At 38.3% G+C, this 23,004-nt stretch overlaps 1 protein-coding gene across 1 annotated transcript in view; it reads right to left on the bottom strand.

Annotated features, from left to right (window-relative positions):
* Positions 1-23,004, bottom strand: part of MAN1A1 (mannosidase alpha class 1A member 1) — a 153,435-nt gene that overhangs the window by 49,324 nt on the left and 81,107 nt on the right. Inside the window, exon 5 of the mRNA XM_050894658.1 lies at positions 13,797-13,891. Coding sequence (XP_050750615.1) covers positions 13,797-13,891 — 95 coding nt within the window. The remainder of the gene's footprint in view (positions 1-13,796; positions 13,892-23,004) is intronic.

Genomic DNA, 23,004 nt, shown 5'->3' with positions numbered 1-23,004 from the left:
CCCCCCCACCCCGTCCCTTATATATTTTATTGTCATTATGGAATAATCAAATCTTTTCATTTCTGCTTAAAATCTTTGATTTGGCTGGCACTCTGCTCAGCTTGAGCTGGATCAAACAAAAGACTTAAAAGGTTTTGCTTTCCTTTAGATATCTAAGACCAGGTTTCTGATCCCCACGTGTGCTGAGAACAAGTAGGTCAAAAGTGCTGAGCAAACATCCACTTTTAGGCACTTTCGTGTTTAACCATAAGCTGCAGCACAGAAAGCGGGGAAGACTGGGAGAAACACTTCAGAGGCTCACTCCTGAGCTGAACTCACCTGCTAATGAAGGTATCCACATTGATTCCTTGATCTTAATTATTCACAAGCCCTTAAGCCATAACATACCCACCATCCACCTATCAGTAACATCAGACTGATTTAAACTCTATAGCTAATGCTTTCTTTTAAAGAAAGCAATAACCTAGGGAGCTAAAGCACATGTCCAAGAAGTGAAAGACCTCAGTTCAATTCTCCTCCAGCTGAGGAGGTTCAAACCTATGCCTGCTAAATTCCTGGAGAACATCTTAAGTAGTAGGCAAGAAGCTGTTCTGGCAAAGGCTGTTCATCTTTTCTCCTGTTGAAATTGTGTCACAAAACAACCAAAAGGACAAATTCACCGGGCTGAAAACTCCTGGCTTTTGGTCTCCCAGAACACCTTCTCTAATGCGTTCCTAATGAACACTTAAACAACAACAGCCCTAAAACAAGACAAGCAACCCTCCCAAAAGTCTTATGTAAATAAAGTAGGGTTTTTTTAAACTATCTGTTCACTGACAGTGTAAGGATACTGAATAGTTTTGGACAGTTTTCAGAGTCTGATCTACATAGATGCTTTGTGCTTTTCCCCCTTCAATTGTTAAAAATAAAAATAAAGATTAACCTTATTGACAAGATTACAATACTTTGTTCACCAGTGTATTTTAGGAGATCAAATTTGATAGTAGCAAAACCAGTCAGACTGCTTAAGAGCATTTATCTTATCAATTCCACTGCTAGGATCCTAGTTCTACTTTTTGTTCAGTAGCATTTGATTTCCTAATAGACAAGAGGCACTGAGCATGCAGTGATCCACAATAACCTTCACGCCTCATAAAGAAGGCAAGAAGGGCACAAACACTCCCCCACTCAAGTCACCTTGTCAGGCTAATTCAATACACCTAGGTAATTTCTCTTTTCCCTTTGTGTTTCTGAAAAACATTTATAGATAGGTTATGAAAAATGCAAACTAATATGACCATTACAGTAATTGCATTGGTTAGGTTTATTAATTTGTCACAATTAAGTCAATAAGAGTTTTAGTAACACCATTATATTACTTGATTAGTTTTGAAAGTGATTATCCTAAGAACTCTATTTAATTGGAAGCATCTCAATTTACAGGGTACATTAAATTCTCAGTAGCATTTTAAGATTATTCAACATATGCAGGTCAATTACCAGTAATCACTGTTCCATACAACTGCTTCGTAAGAAACTTCAGTACAACACTGGAAAAGAATAAAAGAGGGTTCTAAAAAATACAACTGAACTTCAGTCCTGAAAGATACAATTGAACTTCAGTTCACATTATTATAGTAAAAGGCCATATCTAACATCTAAATTGTTAAAACCATTCTGAAATGGAAAAGATTATAAAAATTTGAGCAAAGATTAAAGAACAGTTGTCTACCTTAGAACAGATGATGATAATTTGTCAGGACTGCCAAATGACTGAATTGCACTAACTGCACTCACGCCCAGCTGCACATTAATTACCAGATTAGAAAGTTATAATTAATTTTCTTAATATCACTACACTGCTTTTCTTCCTTGAGTTAATAAAAACAGATTGCAATCAATCTTTGTTAATTCACGCTGCAGAACAGAACTGCTGTAGCTATATCCATACGCGAAAAGCACCGCATGCATAGATCTTGGTGTAATACTCTGCCTAGAAGCTGTATCTTCTGACATTTTAATGAAGTGTTGTAATAAGGCAAATAAATTATAAATTATAATTTGACTTAATATAGCTAGTAGAAAAACTACATAAGCTTAAAAATGAATTTTTAAAGAATCTTAATGACAAAATTCAGAAGTGGAGAGTATTTCAACATATTTTCAACTAGAAAAGAGGTTTTACTTGTAGTTGTATTGTTGAAAGACTTCACTGCTGAGACTTTTTATATTTCTTCATCAGCTGACTTTGTCATTAGAATCCATTAAAAGTGTTCCATATCCGTCTGGCCTTTGCAGAGCACAAATTGCAAGAAATTTTAAGAACTAGCAAAAGAAAACAACTTTATAGAGATACAGACTAAAGTTCATCAGAGTTCTGATCACGAGTGTTCAGTTATAAATACTGCAAAGATAATTAATGCAGCATTCAAGCAGCATACATTTTCCTGTGTCCATATCTGTATTAGTATCAAAAGCCATTTTTATAAGACGGAAAGGATTATTCAAAGGTTCTCGTGTAAGGAACAGAAAACCGAGTAAAATCAATGTACCTTTTTCATTTTCCATTTATGCCTGAAAGATGTTTTATTTCTCCAGCCTCATTGCTGCTTAAAAATTATTTTGTTTCTCTCCTTGCTTCCCCTCCTTTGTAAAAGATAAGAACAAGTGTAGAAATATGAGAATTATGACATCATGGCTTCCAAAGACCAGTAACCTATTTTATTCTGATCTAATAGAAGTCTTCACATGGTCAGCTTAGGTGTCAGAAAGCGAAGACTGCATATTCAATAGCAAATGAAGGCTGAAAATGTTTTCAGTTTGGGTTTGGTTTTTTTTTTAATGTTTCTGAAGTCTTCCAACGGATGGTAAAAAACAAGTAATTCTATATTTGAGAGAAACTGAAGATAAGAAAAGGGATTTTAAAAAAATATGTAGCCTTCAGCAGCAAAGCCAAGCACAACCTTTTTTTATTTATCTTTTCTCCCAAACTTCCCTAAAGCAGTCCAATTTGCCTTACACTGCTAAATGTTATAAATATATATCTCTCTACATACGTATAAAACATCTATGTGTGTGTATAGATATATACACCCCGCCCCACCCCTGAATGTATACCAAAATACACCTAAGAATAGCTTGATTATCACACCTTCCAGAATATTCAAGTACTTAAACATATTCAGACCTTAAGGAACAAATATAAGGTGTTATATTAAGAACCTATAAGGAACTTAAATATATTCCAGACCTTAAGTGTATTATGATAATACACTAGGAGGAGTAGGATTTATGGATCAACTCTTCCATAAAGCATCTTACCTTAGGGCAGCAACTCTAGCATATGTCCCATTTTGGGTACTGCAGAGAGGCAGAGCAGCAGATCAACTAAGACAACCTCAAAAACATGAGGGGAGGAAGGAGGGAGGGAAGGGGGGGAAGGGGGGGAGGGAGGAAGACAGGAGGGAAGGAGGGAAGGAGGGAATGAGGGGCAGAAAAACAGTCAGCCCAGAAGTCTCAGAAGACATATGTGGGACAATACCCAGTACAGTTCCCAAACATTAATTTTCGCAAGCTATGAAACTGAAACGTCTGAAAAAAGACTCAGAGAAGCAAACCATAGATCTGGAAAACATGACGCATCCAGGATTCAGATTCCTCTTATGGAAGAAGTGGAGGCAAGGGCAGAATCACAGTTCAGTAGAAAAAACTTCCATCAGAGCTGAAATTCATCACTTGTGTGCTTCTCCTCCAAAATAAAAATGGATTAGAAGAAGGTAGCAAGCATGAAAGAGGAGTAGCAGGGTTAGAAAATACATAAATTAGAGCAGGATTGCAGTAGTTCTTGATTTACAGAAAACATACAACTAAAAGGCACTGGATGATCTCAGAAGCTTGTAATAAAAACTTGCAACTTAGATTAAGGATTCAAATAAGGTCTGGATGCTGAACAGACACTACGAGAAACAACGTAGCTGTTTTCCAACCAAAACCAGCGCCATTCAATTGACTAACACTGAGACAACTGAAAGTAACAAGTACAGCACTACAGGTATCTGTATTTAATGCTGAGATTATAGTTTAAAAACAAGGATGTCTTCTGTATTCAGCTGGGTGTATGAAGTTGGTCATAAACCTGAGAAAATCCAACTAATGATCAGCAATTCTGCAAGCAAGGAAGACAATAATCCTTCCATCATTTTAAGATTCCTGAAAAGAAAGGCAACTCTGCAAATCTCACCAAATGCTAAACCTAACTGAACAATTAACAAATAATAAACTTTAGTTTCTGTTAAAAGCTAAAAATCAATCTGCATGAATGTTCTTATTATTCTGATGTAACGGACTGATTTCTAGAGAAAAAGAGAACCTATTTTATACTGATTTGTTATTTTAAGGTCACTCTAAAAGATTAAATGGAAAACTGCACTGAAAGAGTACCTGATGTATCCATGAAAACGGATATGCCATGAATTTCAGAAGAACAAAAGATGTCATAAGCAGTTATGACTAGTCAGCTTAAAATTAAACATGCTTATAAAAACGGCATAAAAAACTTCCATCAGTATTGGTATAATGAAACTGAAAAACACAAAATTCAAGTTTCATAGTATTAATAGGATTATGAAGTACTATAAAGAGAAGTTTAAAATTCAGGTGAAACAGTTATTTGTGATACACATGACGCATCAGAAATGCATCTGTTACAGGTGGCAGGTTATAGTTTGTAGGCGGTTAAGGAGAGATCCTCTCATATCAGCAGCAATGAGAAACCATATAATGATGAATAAAGATTTACCTACATATATATATACACACACATACATGTGCATATATGTCTGTGTGCTATCTATAATGAAAGATATATTAAAAGGTTAATGTACTTAGAGAAGTATTGAAGGGAAAAATGTCTTTTTAGTGAGGAAAAAAAATGTAGTCTTCTGTGAAGAAGACAGTAGAATCTGTTCTCAGTAATGACTTTGAAAAAATGTAGTTAGCAACTCTCCTTCACACGCATTATTTTAGGACAATAAGAATACAGAGTAACTACAAATATTAGTCACCTATTTAAACTAGTGCTATTTTAGAATCTAAAGTAGTCCTTACTTTTGATGCTAGGTAAAAATCTTGTTCCTCTAGTCTTGTAATGTTGAACAGGTATCATACTCTTATGCACGTTATCACCAACAATTTAGTCAGACAGTCAAAGTATAGTGCTTGGTAGATCTCAAGCCTTATTATCCACCACATCATAAAGATGCTAACAGTAGAGTAGGAAAAAAACCCAACCACCTTTCCGTTTTGAAATTACTATTTTTAAGAATGACATGCTCCATTTTAGAATTTATCCAGGTAGAAGTATTAAAGCAATTCGAGCTAAAACACACAAGCAAAACACTTGGTAAATGCCCTCTCTCCCCTTCTCATGGCCATTTCAAGAGTTCCCTAATGAACTACGGAGCAATGGATTTTGCAGGCAAAATCCTGCAAATGTACGTACATTGTATCAAATACACAAAGTGAATAATTCATAAGTGCCTTCATAACTTGTCATTTGGAAAATTCTTAGGAGAAACGATCCTAATGCAACTATTATTTTTAGATGAAGTGTTTCCCTGAGGTGACTTGAATTGTGGTGGAAGTGACTGAGAAGTGCTTGTCCTCATTTTATTTATTTAATGAAACATGAAGTCTGTACAAATTGATTTCCTTCCCTCTGAAGGAAGCCTCTTGCAACAGTCACATTTTGGCTATTGTAAGATTATCATTTACTGGACACAGATTAAAATTAGGACATACACGATACAAGCAATTGAAAGGGAAATGATCTTTAGCCAGTGCAAAGATTAATGTGCCGTGCCTACATTCAGGTGTCGGAGTTCCCAGCACAGTCAATACGGTCATGGAAGGGCAGCTCAGCAGGCCAAGCACTAGACACTTATTTCAGGGCAAGGCAACTGCTCCTCAAGCTACTTTGTAGTGCCTGGCTCCCTAACAACTCTAACGGGAGCTAGTTCCCGCTGGACTGGTAAAACATACAAACGTGTCTCATCTTGAACTGAACCTCATCCTGCGCATCTTCACGTTCAGCTCCAACTCTCAAATATATTTGGCAACTCAGTACTACCGGAGAGACTCAAGGGCTCCCTTGCTTCTCCTAGGCAGCGGGATAACTCACAATTATCTGCCAATATCAAGGCAATATGGCAGTTATCCAGCTAAAGCAAGAACACAAGCAACAGAAGCATCTATATACTAATTTATAAAATCCTATTTTCAATAAATGCAATTTCAAAATCTTGCAGGCAGATTTCTTTGGGGAGCAAGAGCAATTTTAACTATCAGGGAACAAACTGAGGATCTGATACAACTTTCCCACGCTTGTCACCATCCACCCTATGTCACTGTGTTTCAGCCAGGGCCTGGTTAATTTACGACCAGACTAGTAGAAAATTTGAAGTACCTGGTTGGCACATGTCATCTATTGGTACATGCCACAGGTGACCGGGGTGAACTTCCTACTCCCGATTTCTTCTAGGGCAAAACATAAAATAGTGCAACCCGCTTATCCTGACTCAAATCCCTGCCCCTTTCCAGCACAGAAAAATTTCATATCTTCTTTATAAATCACAGACAAAAAAAGCCATTTCCCATTTTTTTAAGCCATCAAGACAAAAATTTATGATAGCTGAGGAAAGTTTTGATACCTTGAAGAAAGTGTCTGCTGTGGAGAGGAGCAAAACCCATGAAGTGAAGACCAAGACCCTCCTGTAACCAGCTGGCTTCTGTGGGACTGTCTGGCACAAGGTTTGTTTTGTTGTATAAAAGAACACTACCTATTAGCACCACAGAGATCTATAAAGTGTTTGCAATCATACGTTTTATGCTGAGGAATCACATTACCAATACTTACATAGGGTTTTACACAGATAAGTAGTATGATAATTAGGAACTTGTATTTATACTCATTTTACAGTGCACTAATAAACTATGGGGAAAGGGTTAGTGTTTAAACTTAGAATTTGGGACTAGAATCTCTTTCCTTTGGTTATAAAGAAAGCACTTGAACTGAGAAAGATATTTTGCAGTAGCAGTAATAGGTCCCAAATCCTTCCTGTGTTATTGCCAGAGGGAAGCCTCCCACACAAATTCAGCGTTACAATATTGAATTGAAGCTGCTGTTTGAATAATACAGCTTAACATTATGGGCTATCACCAAAATAATATTTTTCTTGGTTCGTTTTTTTCCCCCGCCAAACAGATATGTTCCTTGAACTATTTCATGGAATTTTTCTGATATTTTTATAACGAGATTTTTTGCATTGCTCAATGGCAAATCAGACACCACCACAGGTCAAAAGTATCTATCCTGAAAACTGCACTGATGTGTACTGATACCTACAATCAGAAAATCTAAATTTTAATAACACTTTCAGGCCAATTTTTTTAATTTTCTGTGTGACCATGGAAGAATTATTTATGGAAACTCAAAGGAAAAAAGGAAAGCTGTCTGGTTTTTTTTTAATGAAACATGATTTTGTAATAGTTCATTTGATTCTTATTGAATATAAAGCACTAGTATGCAATGGAGAACTGGCTACTCATTTCAGATGAGGCAAAGACATGGCAAGCAATTTGCTTACTGTGGTGTTCTAACATGTTCTAAAACAATGAAATTGCTAATCAGATGACATATGACATGATGATACCAAAATGCCCCAAACACAAAACTATTTTTAAAGTTTATTTTGCATCCAGTATTGACTCAAGAAATGTAAACTTGTTTATGAATCATGCAATGAACCAGTGGGTTAACCAGCACCTGAAATGGCAGTGCTGAAAAAATGTACCCTTTGCTGAAATCATCCTTGTCACTAGTTACTTATCAACTAGGATGGAATTAATTTCCTCAACTCAAAAAGTTAGTTCTTTCAATTATTTGCCTAAGGTCTTCTTTAGTCAATGGAAAGAGATCAGTATCTCTAGAAGGCAAATCATTCTATGCCAAAACATACATTTAACACCAGACAAATAACTTTTAGATAGGTAAAAATCAGCTAGGATTTATCTCTTTGCATCCAGTGCTAATACAAATCCACACTGTGATCCAAACGCCTGAAGGAAAAAGTCTGGTTTCAATTGGTCTGTTCTGCTACAGGGGAAATCTCAGTGTTTAACTCAATATCCAAATCCTTTTTGTTACTATTACCACTTTGATTTATTACATCAGTGGAGCATTTGCCAAAACCACACACACAAAGCCTTTATTAAGCGTGCAAACTAGACTACTTTTAGCTTTTCTTTCCTTCGGTAATTTTTATTTCTTCCTCTAAAATTATGCCCAAGTTAGACAGAAGGGATAAAATTAAAGATTCCATCTAAACACAACTTCTGCATGGTCCTACAATGACAAACTGTGCAGATGTAGGTTTTTCCTCTTTAAAACCCCTTTAAAAAACAGGTTTATTTTTGCCAAAGATAGTAAAATTTGAAGAATAAGCTTTATTTAACTCTGTAGTCTTTTTTTTTTTTAATTTAGTTTAGACACTAGAGTTAATAGCGCAAACCAAAAAATTTACATTAGCCATCCTGGTTGAATCTCTGCAGGAAAGTGCTTGTTGAGTCACTAGGACAAGTAAAAGCATGAACCACTAATTCTGTTAAAGAATATAATATATAAACAACTTGATGCTTACGAAAATTTTGCAAAATAATGCAACAATCACATTTCAGGCATTTCTGATAGTGTAACTGGGGGAATTAAGCTGTCCAAAAAGGTTTACTGAATTTACGTGTTTGGATCCTTTCTTCTTTTTATTTTCAAACTTTCTCAATGCATTAAGATTCCTTTACAAACTATAAAGGAACATACTCAAGTGCATTGATTATGATGTTTTGGAAGAAGTCCCTGAACTCAAAGAGTTCTGTTATATGCTAAAATCTTTTCTTAGGAATACTAGAGTTTTTCTAGTGAGGTAGCACACTAAAGACATTTTGAAGGCCATCTATTCCTCAGGTGACTTAGGCACGCGAGACTTTAAATATGATTTGAATTTGGGAATTGCTTTGAAACTTTAAAATATTTTCAAGCAAGTTCTGCTGTCTAAAGACCAACATTTCCTACCTTGGTGGTTGGTTTATCAGCCACATTTCCTCCTACGCGGAAGGTGCTGAGACATAAGCTCCTTTAAATGCCAGCAATCTAAAATACTGCCAGTACTCTGAAATACCAGAGCGTGTGCCCCAGAAGAGAACAACACCTGTGCCTGTGTCACCCTGGCAGACACTGTGGCATTTTAGCAGAAAATCCCTCTCCAAAGCAGCCAGGCTCTGTTGGGCAAGCCAGACTGGTGGGGGAGAGCCATCCTGCTTGGCACTACTGTCGTGGAACAGGAATCTTAGCTGGTGGTAAAACTCAAAGCATTCAAAATAAAAAACTACGGGTATATTTTTCCTTGTTATTTTCTTTTTTTCAAGTAACATGCGAGGAAAAAAGATTGTTTTTGAAGCTGTGCTGTGGGGGTACCTTCTTGTTCTGAATCCACACAGTGGCTCCAAGGGCTTAGTACTCCAAGAAACTTTTGTTCAAACATTGAACACTTTGAGGCCTGGAAAGCCTATAACATAACTTAAATATTCTGTACAAAATGTAGTAATTTAAAAAATAATAATAATTTTTTTAAAAAGTCAAAAGAGGACCTTGCTTTAAAATCATGCTGACAACATCCCAATATCAAAAATATTGCAGTTTTGTCACTTCCATCCTCAGTTACCTACAAATGAGTAACTACTTTGTTCAAACAATTTAGCAAGGCCTCTGCTATCTTAGTTCATAAAATATGTAATATTGAATTCAACTCAGGTCCACTGTTAACGTACAATCAATGTTCAAGTGTAAAAGGCAAAGAATCCTGAGCTGATATCAGGCACAGTAAACATTTTAAATTTATGTCAAGTAAATCTCACCACTTCCTGTGGCTTGATTTTAATGCAAATTAATCAAATTTATTTCAAACTCCTCCTTTTTGACTTCTGTTAAGCTTCCCAGCTCTGACCCACTCCCCCCATACCTCACAGCTTTTCCTTCTATACAGAACTTCCCATGGTCCCTATATCCATAAATGCTCACATAATTTACTTTTGTCACTGAGCCAGTGGAACAGGCACAGTATCCCCCTTGGCCACCACAACACTTGCAAACAGGCTGGACATCCAAAAAACCTATTTCCAGTTTGTTCTCTTTCCAGAAATAAAAATATTATTTACCCCAGTCAAAAACTTTTTTATTAAGGTAAGGCATAACTATTTTTCAAAGTTTCAGATGCACTTAAAGGTTATATGATACATTGATTCTTCATAGAAAGCCAGACACCTTAATGACTACATCGTAGCACACAAGGAATAATAAATAACCTTAAAACAACTATTCAACTGGTCAAGTATAGAGAGCAAACATTTTATGGAAAATATATTCTTTCATATAAGAATGCTTCTGGGTTGCTTATTAGAAAGTAGTAATGTGGTCTTACTGGAACTAATAGTGACTAAAAAAAGATAAAGGTCTTTCAAAGGGGGAAAAAGTGACATAAAGAGACAATTTCAATCCAAAAGAGAAAAAATATTATACAGGATCTTATACTCAGAAGTTTATTCCTGACTGATCCAATAGACTAACAACAATCTGGGTTCTTCTCTGTATTTCACAGCTGGGCGTCATCCCATAAACACAAGCCCCATACAGCTTCCTTTTTAATAGTTACAGGGGTAAAGATAAATAGATACATTAAAAAGGTTACTTGATCCTGCAAATATGATGCAAGCTGGATATTTGTTAAGATTACTTAACTCACTAAGAGAGTTATAATTTCAGATTTTTTTATTTCTATAAATTTGAGAGGCATACTACAGAAATACACAAGCAATCCGATTGCTGAGTCATAAATTACTTGAAGTTTTTAGAGAGAAAGGGAAATGAAAATTTTAGCATGAAGAAGCCAGATTGTCACGGCTTACTGAGAAGAAAAATAAAGGATCATAAACTAGTGGTATTTTAAGAAGCTGTTATAGTTGGTGTTTTAGAAGTACTGAAGGCGAAATATCTAAGCAAAGGACTTGGGTGAGGGAGGAAAATAAATAAATAAATAAAAGTAGCTTTGCCAGCTTGTGCTCCTTATCTCCAAAAGAAGACTCAAAACTATCTGTCAAGCCACCACCGCTTTATACACATTCTCCCTCTGCAGCCTGTCTTTGTACCAGCGTTTTCAGCCAGAACAGTCAACAAGTGTTATACAACACTGGTTACTCAAATGAGCAAGTGAGCCATAAAAGGAACTTCAAGTTTGGCAGTATAAGCAGAAGTGAAAAACAGATGCTGAAGATGAACTGAAGATACAGAGAAACATCTAGAACATCAGAAATACGGAAATGCAACGGAAACATTTAGAAAGAAAGAAAAGGAAATCCCAGTATAAACTACCGATCTAATTACTTAAAATGTACTTCAGAGACAAAAGGAAATTTTACAAACAAACACAGTCAAGAATTGGCTAATAATTTTAGCTGAAGAATAGTACAGTGAATTTTTTAATATATTTGATAATTAGGGTTCCACAAATAAGACAGTAAGTGCCCCATGGTCATTAAGTCGTGAGGAAAGAAGCAGGATGAAGAAAAACAATGGAGAAGAGAGAGTACAAGACTTCAGGTGGATGCCTTTGGTATGTAAGGACACACTCAAACAAAAGCACTTATATATGTTTACACACAGAGGCATGCAAGGAGAGGGCAAGTGTGGCTATGATGATACAGGGCGAGCAGAGAAAACAAACTATTTTGTGAAGAACATTTGCATAGTGAAACAAATATCCAGCTCATCTGTTAATCCAAAAATAGTCATTTAAAAATAACCACTGACACCCACAATCTATTGTGAGTGTTCTCCAATTTGAAGCATAAATCAAAATAAAATGAAATAAAATACTAATCAGAAATGAGGCTTATTAGATCTGTAATATATGCAGGCTTCAGTGGCTTAGCATTTCCTAAGCCTGGATGACAGCGTATTTGTTTATGCACAGTATTATGGTAGAGTCATCTATTGAAGGTCAAATCTAGACAGATGTGCAAGGATTCAGAATGAATAACCAAGAACCCAGCATTTAATGTAACTTTTTCTGCCATAGCAAAGGAAGTTATCTCAGCAGAGATCCTCTTCCACTTTGGTGCCAGATAAGAAATAAATCCCTTTTGCATTACCACCTTGTAGTGTTTGTAGCTGACATTTCCAGTGCACCACAGCACTTGTGAGATGCTAGGAACAAAACCATAAAGACCTACCACAGAATTTGAACTATTTGCAAAAACCATTGATATATTTAGTAGATAAGCAGGGATTTAGACAAGGGCTACATATAAGACAATTTTTTAGCCTAAATACCTGAAATATGTTTACATATACTATGTAGAACAAGGTACTGTTGTGCTGCAATTACAAACGTATGCTAGGGTTTCATACTCAGAAGTTTTTGTAACAGCTTAAAAACAAATAATCAACAAACCTCAAGGCGTTGTGCTATTGAACGTGTGCAGAACTCTTTAATGAGAAGAAATCTCATTAAAAACAGGAAGTTTGTTGAGAAGAAATCATTAGCATACATGTAAGCAAGCAGTTGAAGTCCAAGGATCGTCACTGGGCAGCAGTTAATCAGCCCCTTCAATGATAAGAAAGGTCAGGAGGCGCTAAATCCCTCCTGCTCCTGCACACAGATGTGCTTTTTGCCTCCCGCCTCACTTCTGTTTGACAGGAAGGCGGAAGATAAGCCTGTCGGAACTGACACACCAGGGGTTTCTGTAGGACTGGCTCTGAGCAGTTTACGGGGAAGCCTGAAGCAAACACAGCCAACCAAGCAAGCACGCCAATGTACGTCCCACTACGGGGGAAAGTTGTACCCATAAATACAGATCAAGCAGAGAACAGTGGAAGACGCTGACTGTCAAGGAAGGAATCATGCAAAAAACCACAACACAACACCAACACACGCACATGTGAAATTCTTCTTGATTCACTTTCTTGCCACGGGTGGTGCTGGGGTTTATTCGCAGTATGAAGAAAGCTGATGTGTCCTTATGAATACGCAAATACACCCCACAGGTGTAACTTTCAATATTCTTCCCCAGGCAGTGCAAAGAAAACATTTTCTTTACCAGCACAGTATCACTGCTAGCAGTCCTGAGATGGACCAAGGAATTGCTGACATCTGTCTAGAGTCAGATACTGGAGGCCAGAGTGACTTCAGCATCTACAGCAAACACGCAGCTGCCGTCAAACCACAACTGGTCAAAGCAAAACCACCCCTTGGGAAAGGGTGCAAAACAGCGAGTCACTTGTAGCAGGTGTTACTCTTGTTTCTTGATATGAAGGACGTGCTGATACTACATTTGAGAACAGGTAAAAATAAGAGTACAAAGTGGCTGGAAACCTTATCCTTTCAGTGTAGCACATGCCCTTTTGCTCTTACCCTACCTATAACAACACTAAAAACAATGAAGGACTTCAGGGAAACTGATGAGCAACATACTAACTGACAAAAAAGCAGCCAGTTCTGAGATGAATAAATGTATTTCTATATGCGTTCTTGTGCGTACAATGCATAGCTACTTAAATTTCCCAATTTAAACTGTAGAACCAAGGATCTTATGTCAACTGTTACCTAGCTGGAAAGACAAAAACTGTGCAGCAATTGTAATAGTTCTGTGGTGAAGATGGTTTCAACATAATTTTTTTATATGCTCTAGTCACCAAAAAGCCGTTATTTTACCTCTTGATATTAAGCAACGCCCAAGGTATCCCAGTGGGAGTGTTGAAAGCAGGTAGCAATTTCTCTCCAAGCTCCACTGCCTTTTTTCGAAAAACCTGGAAGTTAAGAAGAAACAAAGCGTTGGAAAATGCATTGTGGCTCCCACTAAATTAACTTAGATAATACTGTTATTGAGCGTATGGTGCAAGTCATCTCAGCACAATGAAGCATCCCTGCTTTTTTAGAGTGACGTCAAAGGAACGAAGCAGCACAACCCGTTTTCCATTACACACAGTAACGGGAGAACTCACACAGCAGGATCACACAGTGACGATGCCCAGATGACCTGTGTCTGGCATGACCAGCATGAAGCCAGACGTCAGCATGGCCAGACCCGCTCTGGTTTGCGGCAGAGCTGCTTGCGTGCTCCCCACTGTGCCTGCCTGGTACTGTGGGGTCAGGGAGGGGGGCCGTTAGCCGGGCACGCTGCTGGATCCAGGCTGGCTCGCAGGCAGCTCCCTGCCCCAAGCGACACCTCCTCCCGGAGCAGTGGGGACGCAGCTGCAGAAACGCCGCCTTTGCTCTGTGTGAGGTTTATTAATGGTGGCTCAGCGTGCCGTGGGAACCCGGGCTGGATCGCCATGTACCTGCTGTACTGCGAATGTGCTGCATGGGTAATCGGCAGCAAAAACACCCCCCACAAAAAAAGAAAAATGGTATTTTTGCAGCATCACAGTCTTTATGGACTCAGCTGGCTTATACCCAGATGGGTATCAATGCCATGATTAATCCAAAAATTGGAATATACCCCTACAGATAACTGAGACTTAACTGGTCTTTAGCATGCAAAGAGTTTCAGATTTCATCTTAAAAACAAGAAGCGGAAAGACCCCAAATGCTTAACATGTGCCCACAAGAATGACAAACAATTTAACATCAGGAACTTTTATGTTCAGAGTAATAGTTACAAAGCTAGAACAAAGAGGACTTTGCTCTCCTTCAACTGCCAGCTCAACTCAGGTTACATTAACCTGTCTTTTCAAGCACTGCGTGCTCTAGTAAGAGACTTTTTAATTAGAAGCAATATTGTTCCAACTTAAATATAGAAACCTATTTAGCGATTTCAATATGTGGATGTTCAAGGCCTATTTGCTTGGAACTACACTGGGATCCTGCGCAACACTGAAAGGGATTATCCCAGGTGTAGGAGCCAAAATAGCAAAGTCACCTTCATTGTTCTCTCTTTCTAATAATGGCTCCCTTCAATTCATTTTTTTCCCCTCAGACATATTTATGATGAATTTTTATTTATTTATGTATTAGAAATCAACTTGTACATCTGATGCATCTCGCGGTGTAGCCAAGTACGGTACAGCAAACTTTCGGAGAAGGAGAAAATGCATATATGTTTATGTGAATACATAAAGACATATGCTCGTCAAAACAAGGTAATGAAGACATTTCTTTCTACACAAATAAAATACAATTTATAAAATCCCACTTTCTAAAAGCCACTTTGAGTAAAGTTTTTTATTATTGAAACATACGTGATCAGGAGAGAATATAAAACTCTGGGATTGTCATGTTACCATAAAGAAGCTCCAGACTACTCCACAGTCTCTTCATATGACACAGATCTCAAGATTCTGTGACAACAGTCCAAGATTTCGAATTACAGTACAAGATATTTTGAGGGAGGTTAAGTAATTTGAAGCCAAATTATGGCTGGAGTCAGAAAACTTTTTCCAGTGGATTGCATGTGAGTGCTGGGAGAAACTTGAAGCAAGGCAGCAGGGAAAACAATTTGCTTGGAAACCCCTTCATAATATATGTTATTCCTGACTTCCCAGTTTACTGATTGTGTGGATTCTGCTGAGAATTAGTTATGGATTTGTGATCTTCATCCAGCACATAATTCTGTCTCCCCAGGGGTTAAAACCTTGAGGGACACTCAGAAAGAGTTGGTGCAGAACACAATTATCTCTTAGTAGACTTCCTCGAGACGAGCAAGTGACAGTAACCCTACCAGCAGCACACAAGCTTTCCCTCGTTACACTACGCAGCCACATTTTTTCACCTTGATCTGTTGAACCCAAACCTATGCTTTGCTCTTTCAGCACACGGGAGGCTTCCTCAGCCTTTCACAACATATGGTGCAATCAACTCATCAGCTTACCTTAGCATCTCCGCCCTGAAACACTGAAGTATTAACAGGAGAGCAGTTACGATGACTCTCCCAAGCAATGGGCACACAAGGACCCCAAATTTCTGTAGAAGCATCTGCTGCGCAGTGTAAAACCCTATCTTTTGCCATACGTAAAGGGGGTAAATATTTTATTTTATGGAATGTGGTTAAAGGTGCCATATGTACTCTTTTTAGATGTGTATTTAAGGACAAGAGGAGATCTCCCTTTCAAAAAGCACAAACATATTTAACCATAGCAGTGGCAGCAAGGCTCAGTAACTGCTGTACCTTACAGGTTGTATTAATCCTTCATCATTAAAAAGATTACATGCAAGCTCAAGAAGAGGTCTGTTACAATAATTGCTTCTGGACAAAAATGTGACATTTTAGTATCTTAATTAAAGATTTGATGTACAGCAATAATGCTTTACTTTCAAATATTTCTACCAACTCTCACATATTTTTTCAATTCTATTGTATTTCTTTCATAAACTAACAACCCAATTTCTTTCAAAATAAAATTGCCTACTTCATGGAAATGTAAAAAATAATGGTTATCAAAAAATAAACACATCCGATATGAAGCAGTAAGGAAATATTGTTCCACATATGGATATGCAAGGAAAATGTAATTCGCTCCTGATAAGGACAGTGCTCTGAACACCAACATTAGAACACACAGTGAAGCGGGGCGTTCTAACTTCTTTCTTGTCCAAAATGCACCTCTTCCAATGTAGTAAACAATTTTCGTGGTAGGCAACTCGGAAAAGAGAATTAAAAAATGACTTTTAAACCATCATACAATTTTGGAACAAGTCTTGAGGTGAAGATGCACTTCTTGTTTACAAGAGAATTTCAACAGGTTATTACTAACGCATGCTAGTGATTTTCCTTCCCCTTCCAAAGTTAAGAAAAAAGTCAACTATGGACATTATCCAATTTTATCTCCAGGACTAATTTAACATGGCTGAACAACTGACTGCTAAATCACTATCTATTAAGTAGATCAGTATATGCAAGAATGACAAGAATACAACAACACTCTGAATGACTGAACACAATAAATAGCAACTTCACGCAGCAAAATTATGCTCTTTCAGCAAGGGTAAAAGGGTGAAGATTAATAAAGGAACCACTTTATTTTTCAATTTGCAGCTTTAACAATTAAAAAATAATAATAGGGAAAGCGGGTGTTGTAATTGTGAACATTGTGCACACCATCCACAATGTTCACCGTATTTTTCTTTTGCAGAAACTCCTAATATTGGACAAGAAATAAATATTGTACAGGGTAAGATATTTTTTCAGATAATAAAAGTAAACAAACAATAGAAACTTCTACTTATTATCTCTATTGCTGACATGAATTTCAACTTTTTGTCAAGCCCTAATCTCTCCCCGCTATCACTCAGTAAAGTCATAGTAAAAACTATGACAGCCATCACTGAGATGCACAGAGTAAAGGCAGAAATGATCGAGCACAAAAAAGAGACATTATATATAGTAAAGGAAAAGATACACAGCAAAATTTCCCATCCCAGTGGTTATCTTGAGAGGCTCGAAGACTCTTCCTGGCCTCTTCTCATGGATGCTCAGCCAGCAGTAATGAAGGCTTACTTACACCAAGTACTCCAACTGGATCAGACCTGGTAGAAGCAGTCGCAGTCCCATGCCTGCACCCACCCTTCACCCCACACTTAGTTCTCATGGTTTAAATATTTACCTACAAGTCTAAATTTACCTGACATATCAGCTGTCCCTTCATCGGGTGGTGCAATGAGTAAGCCACACTGTCACCAACCCCTTCTTTTAAATTGAGGATTCAGAGGAAAGTACTACGGCTACCTTTAAAAACCATCCAAACCACTAAAAATTGCACTGACATTTAACTCAGCTAGATACTATACTACAACAAAGAAAATTATTCTAAGTGAAGCACTGTGATTCAGGAAAGAAAATGGTAATCGAAACCAGTCAGAAATACATGATCAGTGTGTAACACTATAAAGTTAGGTAGGATATTAAATGCTTTCTCAAGCATTTCTCTCTAACCTAATTTTTGCCAGAAGACACATTTTGGATGGGAGATAATCCTTCTTTTTAAAGTCAAAGTATTATTAACATTTTTTAAAAGGTTTATGTAAGATCTCTAACAAACTTGTATGATACTGATTCTCACTGTGTGAAGGTCCTGTGCAAAAAGGACTCCTCCGTGGAATAAGTACCCAGACTCCTTCACACTCTGCAGTCCTACTCATAATTAAAATTAGCACTAAAGCAAATTAGATACTTACTATAGTCACATAACAGATTACACAGAAGACAGAGTTACTACATTTTCTATTGAGCTCTGTTTATATTAGTAGGCTGTGAATTGTTAGTTAAAATAAGCTCAATGCTCAGTCAAGCAGCACCTTCGTTGTCCTTTGAGTTACCAATCTCAAGTGCCTTACAAACACAAAAGTCACTCCAAACCATCACCATTACTCCAAGCCAGCAATTCTTTGAAAAACATTTGAGTAAGCAGTAATATGTAAACAAGAAATCCACCTCACTGCTGCGCACACTCGGCTTTCCTGTTACTGTCTGTTCATTCCACAGGCAACCCACATACCAAGCCAGGGAGCAAAACGTTATTTTCTCACTCCATTAGGTGTTCTTAATTATTTTTTAAATACATGTAAGTATTTTTGGTCTTCATAAGAGAGAACAAACTAACTTGGGAACTTCCCCTACCACACAACCACTGCACAAGCTGCTAGGAGGTATGCTTTTGCACAACACCGTACCTACGCACATTGTGATTCCCAATGCCAAAAGTCATCCACTTCCTCAGGAACTATAATCTGCATCTTTCATTCTAGTAGGACTGCTAGCACTATTACTGAAAAAGGTAAGGAAAGTAACCACATTTACATATACAGTACTTCCATCAGTTGTTTTCCTACAGTAATTGTTTTTCTAATAAAAATTCCCTTATTTCTCTCAAATGTGACCTTAATTCAGTGAGGTACTTCTGCTCAGAAAAGCAGTTTGGGTATGGAGGTTTTTTTGGTTCTGCTTATTTGTGCCACTGATGCAATTGTAGAGGTTTTAGATGTGAATTAGGACACAGAGACAAACTTTGGATGAAAAAGAAGTTGTGAATTTAATGAACCAAGTTTTCCAAATACCCACTTAATTTAAAGCAGTTACTCGCATTCTCTACACAACCTTGTGGCATGCAGATATTAAAAGTGTGTTTTGTGATTTTTTTTTTTAATGGCTTTAGAGAAGAAGTCCTTTTCTTTAAAAAGAGATTGTTAAAAGAGATCATACATCCAGAACCGCGTTGCTCATGTTAGAAGGCCCAATCCCACAATCAATCAGATTTTGCAGACTTTTGTGTCCATTATCAAATCTCATTAAGGAAAATAGTGTTCCCACAGAGAAATGAGGATCTGCCTGCAAAGATGCAACCACAGGGCTAAGATCAGAGCTGTCATCTGGTGAGCACTGGCTTTCATTATAGTGCAAGAATGTTATCTCCTCTGGATAAACAAAAATGTTTCCTCTGGCTGGAATGACAAACCCCTTTGAAAATGTTAGATTACCTCATCATAGATTTAATTGCTGTTGCTAATCAGGAAGAAAAGAAAACACAGGAAACAAAGAAATATCTTAGAATTGCGTGAGGCATGTCTAATTAAAAAAGAGCATAACATGGTACAATATCATAAATTAAAAAACAGCCAGAATTCTGCCTTAAAAAGTCCTCCATACAAGGGAAACGAGAAGTTAAATTTTAACACCAGACAAAACAATCCTATTTTTTTTTTCAATTGACAAAGACATTTTCTCCACATTTCTAATTCTGTCAAATTAAGCGTTTTTCATTTTTGTTTTATATTTACAGATAGAAACTGACAAGCCGCTAAGTAAGATTTATTGCTTTCTTTCATGTACCTGACTGCCTTTCTCAGTACGGTAAGGAATGAATATTTCAGTGCAAAAGCAGGAAGCGAGAGCAGAAAAATGAACAGGGACAGGCCGCTTTGCTGCCCTTCAGAACACTGAACAGAAATCCTTTCAGCCTAACAAATGTTGATTTAGGTTTAAGGCGATCTAACAAAAGAGAACTCTTTTAGAATAACTTGTTCCAATACCTTCTTCACTGAAAGACAATCCAGGATTTTTGCTATGTTTGCATTTGGGTTTTTTTTTTTAGAATGAAAGATTAAAAATGCTACCAAAACTGTAGCACTCCACCTGACATACTAGCATACTTGAAATAGCGTAAGCTGAATTCTTCCACTATCTTCAATACCAAGTGATACCACACTTAAGTGTCATATTATTTGAAACCATTTCCTAGAACATATTTTCAGTGTTTATGACACCTGGATAAGTTACCCAGCTGCTGGCATTAATTCAGCAGCAATTACTGCTTTTACAATTACTGTCACCTTGACACTAGCAGGTGGTTTTCAGTTTAATTTTGTTCAGTCCTCACTTACTCGTGGCTGAGCCAAGTCAGTTATGAATTATCTGTGCTACAAGGTGAGGAGACAGTTAACAACATTTCTGGAAACAAGGGTTGTAGTGAGTCACGTCAGTGTGGTAACCAGTACCAACAGAAGGAGCCCAATGGACTTCAATTAGGACCTTCACAGCTGTAGTAATATTTATTGTACCCCCAGATCCAGAAGTGCCGAGAGTGTGTTTTGAGCATTTTCCCCAGGAAACAGACTGGGTCCAAGACCAACTTGCTAGCTCTGGGCCAGCCCTGGTCCTGCTGGACCTGAGCAGAGCACACGTGAAATGCCACACCAACGCATGAGCCCACCTCCAGTCCAGGGCTGTACCCAACCTCATGTCTTCCTACCAGGACACAGAAGAGGACAATGCATTAAAAATGAGCGGCTCCACTCGAGGCTACACCTACAGTGGTCAAAGACAAGCCAAAGTTAATCCGCACGACTGCACACACTGACACCAGAGTCAGCATCATGCTCTTCAGTGCACTGAGTTTTGGGAAGGCTTTCTGGTTTGCAAGCATAGCGTCAGACCCAAAGCACCTTCGCCCATCTGTACTACTTTGCTCAAAGCTAGTAAGCCTCCCTCCAGTCCCCAAGACCAGAGGGTCACTGACGACCGAGCGGAGCAGGCCTGGCTCTCCTGGGGTTGCACCAACCTGGAGCTCAGAAGCTTGGCTGGATGCGGGAAGTTTCCCTACAGAGGCAAGGGCGTGCTTCTGCACTAAACACCCCAAAGCATCCCACGCTGCCTGTGCTGCCCGAGCCAAACCCACCAACGGGGGCATCCCAGGCATAGTCAGCCTGGACACTGAAGACCTGACTACGTGCTGGAAATGTAAACTGGCACCAATTCTATAAAAGCACCATGAGGGAAACAAAGCATGCTCTAGCTCCTTTACACAGCGTGGTTTGTCACATTCACATGAGAATATTGACTGGACAGAGCAGCATTTTATTTTATTGAGAATTTAAACAAGTCACCCCCTCCCCGGAGATTAGCAAAACACAACTGGTCGGGTTTCTATCCCATCGGGATGCCGGCAGAGGGAGCACAAGTTAAGCTGTTACACAGCACAGTGCAGGGGCATCTTGGGGTTAGGAGACGTCAGAAATCCCAGGAAAAGGACTACATTTAAAAAAAACCTTAGTTTGGTAAATAATCTCTGATGCTCTCCTCTCATTAAAATTCTCAAAGCAGCACTAGTTTTCATACAAATCTCTCCCTCACACATATAAACAATATCACAGCTGTATAAAGCAGGAGGAATGTTTCATTTAAAAATAATGACAATCTGCAGCCATTCCCACAATCCTGCTCAGCATCTACCGTCATACAGTGCTGGGCTGGAACGTGTTAAAAGGCAAATGGTTTTCAGTGGAGAGAGCCTGGAAAATATAGATCCTGTAGTAAAAGGGGACTTTCTATCCCAATCTAAGGCTGAAACAGCCACAGGGTACTATTTATAATGAGATCTTCAGTATGGGAATCCAAAGCTTACATGTGACACATCTGTGAGAGCAGCAGGCATCAGAGCACTCAAACCTTGTGAAAGCTCTTGGCACCCAAGATGACGTGGCAGTTCAGGAAGGTGCACATAAGTTTCCAGCTTTTGAAAATCATGATTGTAGAAGTATGCAAATAACCTTACTGGAGAGATTCGGGCAGCTTGTGGTATCTGTGAGCAACAACTCTATCTCACCTGCAAACTGCTAGAGCAGTACGTGTCTTTTTCACAACTTGAGGAAATAACAAACACAGGTAAGCTTTCAGATTTGTACTGCCCTTTCAGAATATTCCAGTATGCTGGTCACCAGCTCATAGAAGCAAATCCACTTTAAAAAGATGCTTATTACAAAAATTACATTTTTGGGGAAAAAAAAAAAATTTAAAAAATCCCTTCTTTTATTCCATTAGCCTTTTTTGTTATGTGTCGTGGTTTAGCCCCAGCCAGCAACTAAGCACCACGCAGTTGCTCGTTCACTCCCCCTCCAGTGGAATGGAGGAGAGAATCAGAAGAGTAAAAGTGAGAAAACTCATGGGTTGAGATAAAGACAGTTTAATAGGTGAAGCAAAAGCTGCGCACACAAGCAAAGCAAAACAAGGAATTCATTCACCACTCCCCATCGGCAGGCAGGTGTTCAGCCATCTCCAGGAAAGCAGGGCTCCATCACACGTAACGGTTACTTGGGAAGACAAACGCCATCACTCCCAGCGTCCCCCCCTTCCTTCTTCTTCCCCCAGCTTTCTATGCTGAGCATAATGTCATATGGTATGGAATATCCCTTTGGTCAGTTGGGGTCAGCTGTCCCAGCTGTGTCCCCTCCCAACTTCTTGTGCACCCCCAGCCTACTCGCTGGTGGGGTGGTGTGGGACGCAGAAAAGGCCTTGGCTCTGTGTAAGCACTGCTCAGCAATAACGAAAACATCCCTGAATTATCAACACTGTTTCCAGCACAAATGCAAAACATAGCCCCATACCAGCTACTATGAAGAAAATTAACTCCACCCCAGCCAAAACCAGCACATT

The sequence above is a fragment of the Gymnogyps californianus genome, chromosome 3, assembly GCF_018139145.2.
Source record: "Gymnogyps californianus isolate 813 chromosome 3, ASM1813914v2, whole genome shotgun sequence".
Taxonomy (NCBI): Eukaryota; Metazoa; Chordata; class Aves; order Accipitriformes; family Cathartidae; genus Gymnogyps; species Gymnogyps californianus.
This window is presented reverse-complemented; position numbering and strand designations above follow the sequence as displayed.